We start from the raw sequence: 13,157 nt of genomic DNA on the forward strand, positions 1-13,157 counted from the left end.
CTGGCAGGGGGCGGGCAGATCCGCGCGGCAGGCAGTTCAAACAGGTTTCGGGTTGACTCGTTAACCCGTCAGGTAAATCGAACCCTACTCGTTTTTTTCAAACGTTATCCGGGAACTCGAAACCCGACCCGTTTCCTTCGTTTTAGAAACTGGTCGGTCAACCGAAAATTCACTGGTTGGGTTCGGGTTGGATTTTTCGTGGTCGTGTCAAATATTGACACCCCTATATAATTTATATATATAATATTGAGTAAGTCTAATATGTTCTGAATTTAGGATTTCAAATATATTTGAAAAGCGGAATGCTCAAGTAGCTCCTTTGTTCAAGCTCAGTAAACTTTTGATATATTTTTTTCAGATATTTTGAGACATAAATCAAATTAAGTCTTAACTATCTTAAATCGTTTTCCTCCCATTCAACTTTGGCTTGCTTAACTAATTTGGCACGTGCCGTCGTGCCCCCGCTTTCCAGCCATCCTCAGAAGCATCTTCTTGTGAAAATGACGCGACTGCCCTTTGAATTTTCTAAAATTCTACAACCCCCTCACAGGTTCCTCCTTCTCTGCGTCAACGCATAAAATCATAAATGCATGACGATATCATTTTTTTTCTTCTAACGCAATTGATGAGAAAATTTTGCTCCAAATGTTTTATCTCAGTACCTATAAAAATATTATATTAAAATGTTTTAAAATTTAATCTAGAATTTTTATTATAAATTATTTTTAGTTCAGTAATTAAGTATTTTTTTATAATTATGAATCAGATTATTATTTTGTATTCACTATAACATATTCATATGAGAACTATTTTTTAGAAATTTTTATGATGATAAATTATTTTTTACAATTAAAATGTTCTTAAGTAAAATTTTCAATTTTTAAGAATTTATTATTCATAATAACTTTCATTTAGTTACTTTTTACCATAATAGTTTCACAATTATTTTTTACAAAATATTACCAATCATTCATAATAAATCTTATATTGTAAATAAGATGATTTTGATATTAATCATACTAATTAAAGTTTCATTTGAGATGACTTTCTACTGCTTCTTAAAGCAGTTTTTAATTTTTATATTAAAAATTGCTTTAAGAATAGTAATTAAGAAAAACAGTTCCAAACGAAATCTGAAAATTCATTTGAGCTTTATTATTAAAGCAAATTTTTAGTTAATTTTTATATTAATGTAAAAAAACTCACCCATTATATAATATATTTAATAATATATATATATATATATATTCTTTTGAAATGTTTTTCGGCCAAATTATACTTTGATTTAGATATGACTCTGTCTCATTGCCTTAACAGAATTAAATTTTTATCTGCACGCGTTATTTATTTATTATTTTCTCTTAAAATTTGAATAAAAAAATATATTTTAGAAGTTCCTCACAAAATTTTGTTTTCCCAACAGACCTCCACAGCTCCACTATATCTACACATTCAATACGATCAGAGCTTTGTGATTCAAAGTTCAAACACGTAGACGTATCCACCATGAATTCTTCCTCCGTTCCTCTCCCACCTCTCCTCCTCCTCCCAACCATCCTCATCATCTCCCTCCTCCTCTCTCCTCTCGCCGGAGCCCAAAACTCCAACCACTACTCCGAATACATCGGAGCGCTGTTCACAGGCGTTAAGTTCTCCGACGTACCCATAAACTCCGGCGTTGACTTCCACTTCATCCTCTCCTTCGCCATTGACTACACCACCACCACATCTCCTCCTTCTCCCACAAACGGAGATTTCAATGTGTATTGGGACTCTGGCAATCTCTCCCCTGCGGACGTCTCTGCTATAAAACAGGCTCATCCTAACGTCAAAGTGGCTGTCAGCATCGGCGGCGCTACAGTCTCCGGCGATACCGTCTACTTCAGCCCGAGCTCAGCTGACTCGTGGGTCTCCAACGCTGTTTCATCACTAACAAGCATCATCCAGCAATACAACCTTGATGGCATCGACATCGACTATGAGAACTTTCAGGCAAGCAAGCTCTGCTACTTTTATTAATTAATAAGATTTCTGAGAATATATATAAATTCATTCAAATTTATGATTTTCACTCGATTTTTTGATGAAATTCTCATCCTCTTTTCTAAGGACAAAATTTTAAACTAGGTATTATTAAAATTTTAAAAATGTAATTAAGTATGAAAAATAAATAAATTTAAGAATAGACAAAATATGGGCGACTTATGCTGACTCAGACTTGCTGAGTCATGTCTTAATCAACAAACTAACAAACGACTTATTTAAAAAAAATGATACGAGTACATTTTGAAAAATAATTTAAAAATAAATTAAGTGAAAAATATATTAAATAAATATACTTAAAAAATAATTGAAAATAAAAAAATAGAAGAAAAAACAAAAAAAAAAATATAATGTTAATGTAAACTATAATTTCTATATTTTAATAGAGGTTAATAGTTTAAAAATATATATACATCAAAATTTGATAAAAATGAATATTTTTATTTTTTTTGACATTATTCAAAATTTAATTGGTATTTTTAATGGATAGGCGTTATACCGAAAATTAAAGCGACATAAAAAAAAAAATAATGATTCAAAGTTTCTCCTTAAACACAAGCTTCGAAAGTAAATATCATAACTCTATATTTTTGTTGTCTCTATTTTTTATTTATAATTATTTTTCAAGTATATTTATTTAATATATATTTTCATTAATTTTAATTTTAAATTATTTTTCAAAATTTACTATAACAAGTCGCCCTTTTAACGAGCAACTTACAATAGTAAGCAACTGGCACATGACTCATCAAGTCTGAGTCAGCCTAAGTCGCCCGTTTGAAGGGCAATTTTGTCTACTTTTAAATATATTTTTTTCAATACTTAATTAAATTATTAAATTTTTAATAATTCCTAGTTTAAAAATTTTCCCATTTGTTGCAGGCTGACTCCGCCACATTTGCCGATTGCATCGGTCGACTGATCTCAACGTTAAAGACCAACAATGTGATATCCTTCGCCTCCATAGCACCTTTCGACAACAGCGACGTGCAGGGACATTACCAGGCTTTGTGGGCAAGCTACAGCAATGTCATTGACTTCGTCAATTTCCAATTCTACGCCTACAGCTCAGCCACTACTGAGTCACAATTCTTGAGTTACTACGACGCTCAAAGGTCTAACTACGCCGGCGGGCAGGTGCTGGCGAGCTTCACCACCGATGGAAGTGGCGGGCTTTCACCGGCGAATGGCTTCTTTGATGCTTGCCAGACGTTGAAGGGGGAGGGCAAGCTCGCTGGGATATTTGCGTGGACAGCGGACAGCTCCAAGAGCAATGGATTTCAGTATGAGACTGAGGCGCAGAACTTGTTGGCGAGCTAGCTTGTATACAAAGCAGTGAGCGAGGGTCAAGCTTCTTTTAGAATTTGCTCAGGAGTTATATGAGTTTTCTTTATATATTACTGAATATTTATGCGATGTTTTTCTTTGATATGAACTTTGTGTAATATGTCATGATTTGATGAAATTTAAATAACAAATACATTTTAAATGATTAATAAAAATAAAATTTAAATATCATATTCGCTCGACGTGCAGTCATCTTCTTGCACACGTTCACGGAAGTCACAACAGTTTTAGTTTTATGTAGAATCTGATTGTGTCGATCAATTAGGTTGTATTATTATTTTAGACCTCAATATCATTACATAAAAATCGCAACCTCTAGAAGTTGTTCATGTGGAAAATATATGTGACCACTTCTTTGAAGTCTGAAGTTCTGTGGTCGTAGCTTGGTCTGTTGTTGGATTAATTATTCTGTGAGTATGCGTCGTTCCGGATATCAATTAGAATGCGCCACATCACCTCTTGTTTGGTACCGCAACTTGGTACTGGTGACATGATGTATTCTGGTTGGTCTCCATACGACGTTCTATGTCCGATCACCACACAGAATAATTTCTCCCATTGTTGAGGTTCTCGCTCTCTCTACTAAGGAATATAGTTCCAAACACACTTACTTTTTTTTTTCCAAAATTTTTTCCATACGCGCTAACTTCATTAATTTTTAACCTATAATTTGGGCTCAATTAAAAAAAAAAAAAACTTAAAATAAATAGCACTCAAAATCTTCTTATTTATAATTTTTTTAATATATATTTACTCTCATACCACTCAATTCCTGAAGTAATATTAAAAATATTATTTTTTTAAGTTGCACTTAAACATTCCATTAATGATGACTTACCCTGATGTGTCCTCCTCTCATCTTCTTTATTGACTAGGGTTCAAATGTAATGCCACTTATGCCATCGATGACATCCAGGTGAGATTAATGTATACCTACATAAATCCATATAATTAACTCTTATGCACAAAATAGAATTTCCCCCATGGAGCCTGGTTTAGAGACATGTTTGCCCACAGTGAACCTCGCCTTGAGGAGCATGTCCCGGAGCAAGGCTAGGGACTAGCAGGTATTTCTTGCATTGGGGAGCTCGCATTACAAGTGCTCGCCCCCCCCCAAGAAATTAGATCATAGATGCACAAATTCGAAGCAACTTCAACTACAGATTCCACCTCAACAAGCCTCCACTCGAGGAGGTGCATGCTAGCTTGATGAGGACTAGACTTTCCTATTGCTCTTCCCAATTAACGATCATTCATCTTCCGTGAATATCGTTATCTAAATTACACGAGACACATTTATAAAGCCCAAAGTCCAAGCTCCATCAACTATATATGTTTTTCCCTACACCCTAGCTCTTAACAATTTTCATGAGATACTCATCACCACTCAACCAGGACATTCACGATCATAGACTCATCAAGTTTACCCATCATTGAGGGCTCGATCAAGATACCCCCACTCCATGCTCGCCTAATATAGATTACATAAATGTAAATAATACTCATTCTAATAAACAGTGTAGGGCAAACTAAGTAAAACATTATAACATGATATAGCATGTTGAGAGGTATGTTAAGTTATTAGTGTAATACACAACTTGACATGCCATAATGTTATAAGAAGAGAATTTTATTATAAATTTCATTAACTGAATCATGAATTTAGACTCATAATGGGCAAAGCTGTTAGTGGTATGATGAACCCTAGTCAGAAAGGTTATCATCATATTGTATGCAATTACTGTTAGGAAATTTCTATATGTGGGCCAATATATTTTATACATATAAATAAAGAATTATACATTAGACGCTATCTAAAATTAAGCCAATTAAATTTGTGATCTATTTGAGTATTAAATTATTATTTGGCTTATGTGGCATCTCAATTAATTTTGTATGGAATTAATTTGTGCAGAGACCGGATATTTATTTTATTTTTATGATGGGCTGAAATAAAATATTTACACTTAAAGTATATAAGGGTCATGGTCCTCAGTTTAAGCGGTTAAGTTCTCATTTCCCTGATTTCCCATCTTGAGTGAAAAGAAGGGGTCTATCGCTCTCTTGGAGAACGCCGCTCTAAACGTGGAAGATCGAAAACCTTAATTCTGCATTTCAATGGATTCATGTACGCTTCCGAAAATTCTTCTCGATGATTTGACATGTCGTTCGGAGACGATTGAATTGATTTTTGTGTATCCATTAAATCCTAACAATTACATATAGAAGAAGGCCACGAAAAGGTATAGAGATCATCAAACAAATAAGAAATCAACAATAATTTTGGATACTAACACAGAAATCTATCATAAATAACTTCCAGAATGCAGGGTAAGGGGTGAAGATGCATCATTAACTAATCTAGTTGGGGATAGAACTTCCAAATAACTATAACTTTTAATCAAAATAAATTTATAGTACACTCATTATGATATATAAAGATTTGCATAAATCCTTTAAACATGAAATAGATTAAGTTTACAATTTTTTTTTTTTGTTTAAATTTGAGTATTTTAAAATGTTTTATTTACAATTAAAGATCGATATACAAGACAAGGATTGCATTTAATTTAGAGTAAATATTGAACCATGCATCCTAATTTTTAACTTTATTTTATGTGTATGTTTGGTAAATAATGAACTAATAAAGGTCATGATAGCTATAACAAGTTGATCAAATAATTGCAAATAATGTTCAGATCAATAAATATTATAGGGTGATCTTGACTATTGAGAGGTAAGTTATTAATGTTAGCCAGAGTAATGTTCTCAAAAACAAGAAAAAGTTAATGCAACATCCATTAAATTCATAATAACTATAGGCTTTTAACGAGCATGATAAACAATTGTTTGATACCAAACCTAACAAGTTATCAACAACCTATATGAAAAGGCAAAGATAGCACCAACCATATGAGAAGATAGCAACCATTTGGATAACAATAGGGGTGTCAATTTGGGTCAACGGGTCGGGTTCGAGTCGAACCCGAAACTGACCCGACACTGTTCGGGTCAACCCGAACACGACCCGTTTTAAAAACGGGTCAGGTTTCCGGACCCGAACCCGACCCGATTTGAGTCCGGGTCAACCCGATCCGACACGAATGATCCGAAGTTGACCTAAAATTGCTAGTTTTCGGGTCAAAATCGGGTCAATCTTCAATTTTTCGGGTCAAAATCGGGTAAAAAACGGGTCAATCTCAGGTTTCCGGGTCAAATAGGAGTTTTCATGTCAATTTCGGGTTGATGGGTCAACCCGAACCCGACCCATTGCGGGTCCGAGTTGACCATAACCAGGATTTTTCAGGGTCGGGTTCGGGTCGTGTCAAAAATTGATACCCCTAGATAACAATACACATCATTGTTAATTTCTAGATAAGGAGAAGGAATAAGGGTGATATAATCTCAATCAAGTTGGTTGTGGAAAAAAACCTACTAATAGCCTTAGATTGTTGAAGTGGAGAATATTAGATAAATAGTGAAGGGTGGTGATGATGGTCTAGTGACAGTAGCCAAGTAATAGTGGTCTAGTGACGCCTCGTTGGTGACAGTGGACGAGCTATATAAGTTGGGAGATGAGTTTGAATGACAGTGGATGACATTAATGGTAACTGAGCAATTGTGGTCATGTGATGACGATTGAATAATGATCTTCGAGCAACAGAGGTTGGGTGATGATGTTTGCAATTGGTGATTCTTAAGAGTCTAGTGTTAAACATAACTGCAGAATTATTTCGATCTTTTAGCTCTTTTTAAATTCATATTCATATAGAGAACATGGACTATTTATAGTTTTATTGGAGTATCATTTTAATAATTTTAGTCAAAATCTCAAGTTACTCCATAAAAAATTTAGTTTAATTCCCTTGACCATATACAATTCTTCTTGTATTGAATTGCCTTAAAGGTATCACAAAAACACATAAGATTCATAAACAATTTGACAATTCAATTAATATTACAAAATATTCAATTATATTTCAAGCACTTGATTTGTGCTTATTTATAGCCAGATTGAAATAATTTTGACGTCATTATGCTCTTCTCATCGAGGCATTCAGTTCAATTATATAATTATTAAAAATACAATTAAGATGATTTTATATTTAATTTAAAAAACTTTTAATAAATAATATACCAAAATTTATATTCATACAGACAAAAATAATTTATTTATTTCAGTCTTCCATATAAATGCATCATAAAAAAGGTTCGAATTCTAATGCTGGCAGAGTACTCAATCGCTATAATTTTAATATAGTTGCTTTTCTTCCTTACCAAGTCTTTAATGAAAGTCAAGTCAATAGGGCCAAACTTACCACATGAGCTTATCTTTTTTCTCAGCCAACCTTCTATTTGTAAAAAATCCAAGTCTAAGTCTCAAGAAGGAAAATTTTGTAGGCATGGAGTGTGGGCGCCGTTTGGACGCGAATTTTTGTCTCTATTGTACACAAGATATGTACGTATATACAAGAGAGAGAAAATATAAGTGTCTTTATGTGATTGAAATATGAACTAAAAGTTACGTTCGAACTCTGCCTGTAATAATCTCTCTTCAAAAAGGGCTTTGTAATGTTCAATATAAATTGGTGTCAATACCAAGTAAAATTTTTGTACTATTTAATTATATTAAAATTATTTTATATAATATCAATTAAAAAAAAGTCAAGCATTTTTTATTTTTACTGTCGTAGATTTACATTTGTAATGGATGTGGTTGTTACGCATGCTTCTGTTGTTGTGGATGTCAAATATCTATGATAAATGCTTAGCTTGTTGAGTTTTTTGTGCCTCAATTTGATTATGCTTTCTCAAGTTGATATTAGTTTATAGAGCTATGGATTGCTTGTTAGATTTGCAAGGTTTGACCTCGATTAATTGCCGATTTATGTGTTGTTAATATTCACTCAATTTATCTTTATATAGTATTTTATTGATATTTTCAATTTGATAAAAAAATTTGGTTTTTTGGTATAATCCATTTTTTTAATATGTGTCATCCTTTAATAGTGGTTTTAACCCTTGCTAAAAGCACTGCTAAAGCCTTCCTATAGCAGCAGTCGTGAAATCGCTGCTAAAGTCTTTCCAGCGAACGTAAATACAACATATTTGCAAAGGTTCTTAAACCGACGTTAATAAATTAGTAGGTTTTTAAACCCCTGCAATATGTTATAAAATGTGCCGTAAAAACTTGATTTATTGGTAGTGACTTAGCACTTTTATGATCATAGATATCAATAATTGAAAGGAAAAAAATACGTATATTTGTGATATTTTTTATAAAACTTATCCATAAATAACAGAAAAATATTTCATTTGGAGTTGGTGATATAAATTTATATTAGCAGTAAATGATAAATATTAAAACAGAGAATATTTGATTAAAATACAAATTAATGTAATTTTATAAAAAGCAAAAAAATAAATCATTCTCTTATGATATAAAATAAATGTAAAATATCTTCTATTTTAATCAAACTTTATTATTGATTTATTATTTCTTTTATAGTCTCATTAAATATTTATACGTTAGGAACCGAAAAATTTTATATTAGGACATCCTAATTAAAAAATGGTTAGAATGGACTTTAAAGTTTTTAGATCAATGCAATTTTGAGAAATCTTCAACATAATTTAACTAAAAGTTTTCCAATTATGTATATGTAAATATATATAGTTTTTAAATATAATTAAAGGGAAAGTTCTATAAGAAAATTCTCAAGTAAATTACTAAATTGTGTTAGGATTTTTTTATTGTCCGTTAGATTTAATTACTTCAATATTAGTATTATATATAATATCAAAAATTTACACTAATCTTAATAAAATACAATAAATATTAAATTTATCCTAACATTATTTTACTTCATAAATTATCACATAATTTTATTTCATTTAAAGGGCATGAGCAACCTTTAGCTCTTGCTTGCTTTCACCCAACCCTGAAAGCTCCGCTTAATATATATGTATTGAATTCTCAGAGCTTTCTCATTCAAAAGCAAAATCACCATGACCATCTCCTCAACTACCCTCTCCCCTCTCTTCTTCCCAGCCATCCTCATCATGTCCCTCCTCCTCTCTCCTCCCGCCGGAGCCCAAAACTCCAACCACTTCTCCGAGTACATCGGAGCGCAGTTCAAAGACGTCAAGTTCTCCGACGTCCCCATAAACTCCGGCGTTGACTTCCACTTCATCCTCTCCTTCGCTATTGATTACACCACCAACACATCTCCTCCTTCTCCGACAAACGGAGATTTCAGTGTGTTTTGGGACTCTGCCAATCTCTCCCCTGCGGATGTCTCCGCCATAAAGGAAGCTCATCCCAACGTCAAAGTAGCTGTCAGCCTCGGCGGAGCTACGGTCGCCGGCGACACTACTGTTTACTTCAGCCCGAGCTCGGCTGATTCATGGTTATCCAACGCTGTTTCTTCACTGACGAGTATCATCCAGGAATACCATCTTGATGGCATCGACATCGACTATGAGAACTTTCAGGCATGTTCTCACCAACGTATTTGACAATTTTTTTTTCCTTTTAATTAATTTTCCCATCACCTTTTCATTAGATCTAATTAATAACAGAGATGCGCCAAACAAAAGCCAAAATTTAATGAGATCACAGCATCAATGATGGGTTTCAAAATTGGTCAACGGTCTGGGTCCGGTCAACTCGAACCAGATCAGCTTAATAAATGTGTCAAAAAGATAGATCTACCCTTCATTATTCAAATCCGATCCAATAACTTTTTTAATTAAAAATATATTAATAATTATAAATTTTACATTAATTGATAAAAAAATAAGAAGATTATGCAAACAAACAAAAAAATTTAAGAAAATAATTATTAAATGAATTTTTTTTTTCGATCAAAACTAGCATTACAAGTTCACTCGAACCGTAATACATTATTCAATTCTAAGCCGTTCATTAAACAAATCAATCCAAAACTAAATTTTTTTAGCTTAAATCTGGTCAATGCACATGAGTAAAAGGCAAGTCTATTTAGCTAACTTCAATGAATGGTTTAGTTAGTTGAACTGGCTCTGAACAATTCAATTTTGACCAAATTAGCTTGAGAGAATTAAATTTTGATCTAAATTAGTTCTTAAATACTTCTGCCTATTACATAACTATTATTATATTAAAATAATTTTAATATTTATTATATCACGAATTTCAACCGCATAATCTTTATTGAATTAACTGGATCCAATCATCTCTTTCTTTAAGTTCAATATCCGATCTGATTTTCAGGCTGACTCTGCCACATTTTCTGATTGCATCGGCCGACTGATCACAACCCTAAAGTCCAACAATGTGATATCCTTCGCCTCCATAGCGCCGTACGACGACAGCGAGCTGAAGGAACATTACGATACTCTATGGGCTAACTACGGCAGCGCCATTGACTACGTCAACTACCAATTCTACGGCTACAGTTCAGACACGACAGTTTCAGAGTTCTTGAATTACTACGATGCTCAGAGATCTAAGTACGCCGGCGGAGTGGTGCTGGCGAGCTTCATTAGCGATGGTAGCACTGGGCTTTCGCCGGTGAATGGCTTCTTTGATGCTTGCCGGAAGTTGAAGGAGGAGGGGAAGCTCGCCGGGATCTTTGCGTGGTCGGCAGACACCTCCAAGAGCCATGGAGGATTTCAGTATGAGACTGAAGCACAGAACTTGTTGGCAAGCGAAGTTGGTGTAGTATAAATGCTTTTATGTTGATATTAATCAACACAGTTTCAACATTATCTGATACAAGATGTGAAGTTTATTATGAATTTGTACTACTTATGTATTATGTGAACTTTGGGTAATAAATCATGATTTATGAGGCTAAAATTGTCAAGAATAATAAGTTGTTGTGGTTGGGCTATTAAATTATTGCGTCCGGTCACCTGACATGCGGACATCCAATCCGGACACGCCACCTCATCCGGATGCACTGGGCCCCGGTATTTTTGAGTGACGTTGGGCATTTTTATTGGTGTCCGGACGAATCCGGACACATGACACAATAATTTACCTTGTGATTGTGGCCTTATATAATGTGATTAGAGGTGTGGATAAATAATCCTTTCAGTCAAATCTAATATGAAAAATACGGATTCGGATTGACTTGTTTAATAAATAAGTCAGATTTGAGGTGGATTTTCCGATCCATTTATAAAATGATCGGTTTCAGATTAACCCGTGAATTCATTTTTTACTTGAAAATAATATGTTTAATATATTTTTTCATACAATTTTTACCTGTGGATATATTCTCTTTTTTTTTTTAATTAAATATTCTCAATTTTATAGTTACCAAATCATAACAAATTTATTTAACCAAATCGGATTAACGGGGCCTGATTTGACCCATTCGGGTTGCTAGTTAGTCGAGTTTGGTACGGTTTAGTATTTTTGAATTTGTTAAATAGGTCAGATTTGAGTTGATTGTATACAGGCAGGATCAATTTCAAGTCAAACTCGAACTTGACTAGTCAACCCATTTTGACGCCCCTAAATGTGACTGTATTGTGCTGCGCTTAGCTTGATATTTCTCTATAATACCCCAACCACCATCTCCCATCACCCCAATAAAGAAGGTAGAAGTTATTTTTAATGGTGGCACAAAATAAAATTTTAAAAATATCAATAAGTAGATGACGATCGTGCACATTTCTATGCATGTTGTAATTCAATTTCTTTTATATTGCCACTTCTAAAAAAAAATCAGAAATTATCGCATCGCCTTCATCGAAAAAACTTATTTTAATCCTCTCTCCCTATTTATGGGAGATAAAAAGTGGAAGTCTAGGAGTTTAGGGATAATGATTAAAATAGAAAAGAGCGAAAAAGGGAGAAAAGAAGAAAATGAGTAATTTGTCCCGTTCAGTTTTTTTTAATTCTTTATTATAAAAAACTTCTAGCAATTGACTTTCTAAAAAAACTACAATACTATAATTTTTAGGTAATTGTCCTATAACAAAAGTATACACATTGAGTAGTGGTGTTATTATAAGAGATTTTAGTCAATTAACTCCCTAAAAGTTTTTAAATACTATAATCTTTAAGCAATTGCCCCCAACATAATTAAATACATTGTATAGTGCTGTTATTTTTAGGAAACGATAAACTAAATACAAAGAGAAATAGTAAAGAAAATTAAAAAATTTTCTTACAACCAAATTTTGTTTCATGTCAAACCCTTTCAGGGGTTGCTGCCCCCTTGGACCCCTGACACATTTTGTAGAGGTGTTACCTAATTTTTGTTTAAGAATAATTGTCATTATATAAGATGTTGATGATATTTTTAAAATGTATTATGCATTCAAGTATAAATAATTATTAGTCATTAAAATTATATATATATATATATATATATATATACCAGTTCATCTAAGAGTCGTCGTTAGACGATTTTCAGCTTATAGGCTCATTACATGGAAAGCAGAGCCTCGATATCCGAGCTGAAACTTGGAGCTGTCCTTAACTGTAAACGAGCTCGAGACGGCTCGTACGCCGAATGGGCGCGATTTTTAAATTTGCATGATTTTAAATATTTGAAAAAATTAGGCCGGGAATTTTAAATTAAGCGGAGATTTTTAAATTAGATAAAAGTTTAAATATATTATGAATATTTAAACAGTTTACATAAAAAAATTAGGTGATTGTTATTTTTTTAAATATTTTAATTCTAATAAATGAAATAAATTATGTTAAAAATATAAATATTTTTTTCGAGCAGCTCGCGAGCGGCGTTACAGCTCGAGCTCGAGCT

General features: G+C 33.1%; 2 protein-coding genes across 2 annotated transcripts; both read left to right on the top strand.

The window, feature by feature from the left end:
* The first annotated feature begins 1,404 nt into the window (after positions 1-1,404).
* On the top strand, positions 1,405-3,526 carry LOC110103682 (chitinase 2-like). Its single transcript, XM_020832485.2, has 2 exons — positions 1,405-1,992; positions 2,926-3,526. The coding sequence occupies exons 1-2, from the start codon at positions 1,507-1,509 to the stop codon at positions 3,361-3,363; spliced, it is 924 nt and encodes a 307-aa protein (XP_020688144.1). The 5' UTR covers positions 1,405-1,506; the 3' UTR covers positions 3,364-3,526.
* A 5,872-nt stretch (positions 3,527-9,398) lies between these two features.
* LOC110103685 (chitinase 2-like) lies at positions 9,399-11,233 on the top strand. The gene is made up of 2 exons (XM_020832490.2): positions 9,399-9,885; positions 10,646-11,233. The coding sequence occupies exons 1-2, from the start codon at positions 9,400-9,402 to the stop codon at positions 11,099-11,101; spliced, it is 942 nt and encodes a 313-aa protein (XP_020688149.1). The 5' UTR covers position 9,399; the 3' UTR covers positions 11,102-11,233.
* The last annotated feature ends 1,924 nt before the right edge of the window (positions 11,234-13,157 follow it).

The sequence above is a fragment of the Dendrobium catenatum genome, unplaced genomic scaffold, assembly GCF_001605985.2.
Source record: "Dendrobium catenatum unplaced genomic scaffold, ASM160598v2 fragScaff_scaffold_156, whole genome shotgun sequence".
In the NCBI taxonomy this organism is placed as follows: domain Eukaryota; kingdom Viridiplantae; phylum Streptophyta; class Magnoliopsida; order Asparagales; family Orchidaceae; genus Dendrobium; species Dendrobium catenatum.

Coding starts and splice junctions, on each gene's coding strand:
- LOC110103682 (XM_020832485.2), top strand. CDS start 1,507: ATGAATTCTTCCTCCGTTCCTCTCCCACCTCTCCTCCTCCTCCCAACC. Junction 1,993..2,925: donor TCGACTATGAGAACTTTCAG/GCAAGCAAGCTC, acceptor CATTTGTTGCAG/GCTGACTCCGCCACATTTGC.
- LOC110103685 (XM_020832490.2), top strand. CDS start 9,400: ATGACCATCTCCTCAACTACCCTCTCCCCTCTCTTCTTCCCAGCCATC. Junction 9,886..10,645: donor TCGACTATGAGAACTTTCAG/GCATGTTCTCAC, acceptor TCTGATTTTCAG/GCTGACTCTGCCACATTTTC.